Here is a 1,233-nt window from a genome sequence, read left to right as displayed (position 1 = left end):
TGAACCGCCACATGAAGTGTCACAATGATGTCAAGAGGCACCTCTGCACCTACTGTGGGAAGGGCTTCAATGACACCTTTGACCTGAAGAGACATGTCCGCACCCACACTGGTGAGAGGAGCCCCACGGTTGGGGGCTGAGGCCACAGGGAAACGGCAGCAGGGCCTGCTCTCTGGGCGACAGGTGGCCTGGGAGGGGCGTCTTGGAGCTCAGGGCAGAAGTCCTCAGTTCGTCAGTTAGGTCACTTGGGGAGTTGGAGAGGGACAGGCCTCCGTCTGTTCCTCTTCCCCAGAGTCAGGCGGCCTGGCCTTTCTGTGCCCGGGAAACTGCCAACAGGCTCCCTGTCAGGCCCCTGATGCCCAGCCCTGTCCTTCCCGCAGGCGTGCGGCCCTACAAATGCAGCCTGTGTGACAAGGCCTTCACGCAGCGCTGCTCGCTCGAGTCCCATCTCAAGAAGATCCACGGCGTGCAGCAGAAGTACGCGTACAAGGAGCGGCGGGCCAAGCTGTACGTGTGCGAGGAGTGTGGCTGCACGTCCGAGAGCCAGGAGGGCCACGTCCTGCACCTGAAGGAGCACCACCCTGACAGCCCGCTGCTGCGCAAGACCTCCAAGAAGGTGGCCGTGGCTCTGCACAACACCGTCACCTCCCTGCTGCAGAGCAACCACCACCTCTGAGGGCTCCGCCCGCCAAGCAAGCCCCGAGGGGCCGAGGGCTGCCCCCTGCCGCCTGGCCAGTCCGCCCTCCCTGCTGCGGCCTCTCACTGGAACACTGGTGACGGGGACTGGAGCCCCCAGGCGCAGGCAGACTGACCTTCGCTCACAGTTGCAGTTTGTATAATGGGCGGAGGCCACCCCAGCCTGGGCACACGTGGATAAGCCTGGGGCGGGGATCAGGCCAGCCCTGCCTTTGATTGGAAGCAGCACACCTGCAGAGGAGGCACCGTAGGGGGATCCTGTCACCCGCCACCTCAAGCACAGGGGCAAGGGCTGCTGGCTCCCTGTGGATGACAGAGTCAGGAGCCCTGGCAAAGAGAGCACCCTGCAACCGTGACGGAGGAGCTGGTGGCGGCCCGCCCGGCAGAGCTGCTCAGGCTCAGGGTCGTGGGGGCTCTGCGCACAGCCCAGGGCCTTCCACGCATCACCTCATCTTTAAGGAATCGACTGCAAGGTGCCAACGAGGTTTTATTTCCTTTTTTTTAAAGGTGACAAATGTATAGATATTAATATATTTT

General features: G+C 62.3%; 1 protein-coding gene across 1 annotated transcript in view; it reads left to right on the top strand.

The window, feature by feature from the left end:
- The window catches only part of OVOL1 (ovo like transcriptional repressor 1), a 9,474-nt gene extending 8,674 nt beyond the window's left edge, over positions 1-800 (top strand). The window contains 2 exon segments of the mRNA XM_006911094.2: positions 1-111; positions 381-800. The exon segment at positions 1-111 is cut by the window's left edge and continues 24 nt beyond it. Coding sequence (XP_006911156.1) covers positions 1-111; positions 381-676 — 407 coding nt within the window. The 3' untranslated portion in view covers positions 677-800.
- The last annotated feature ends 433 nt before the right edge of the window (positions 801-1,233 follow it).

Source organism: Pteropus alecto, unplaced genomic scaffold, assembly GCF_000325575.1.
Source record: "Pteropus alecto unplaced genomic scaffold, ASM32557v1 scaffold43, whole genome shotgun sequence".
Lineage (NCBI taxonomy): Eukaryota > Metazoa > Chordata > Mammalia > Chiroptera > Pteropodidae > Pteropus > Pteropus alecto.
Note: the sequence above shows the minus strand (reverse complement) of the source record. Positions and strands in the feature narration are given on the sequence as shown.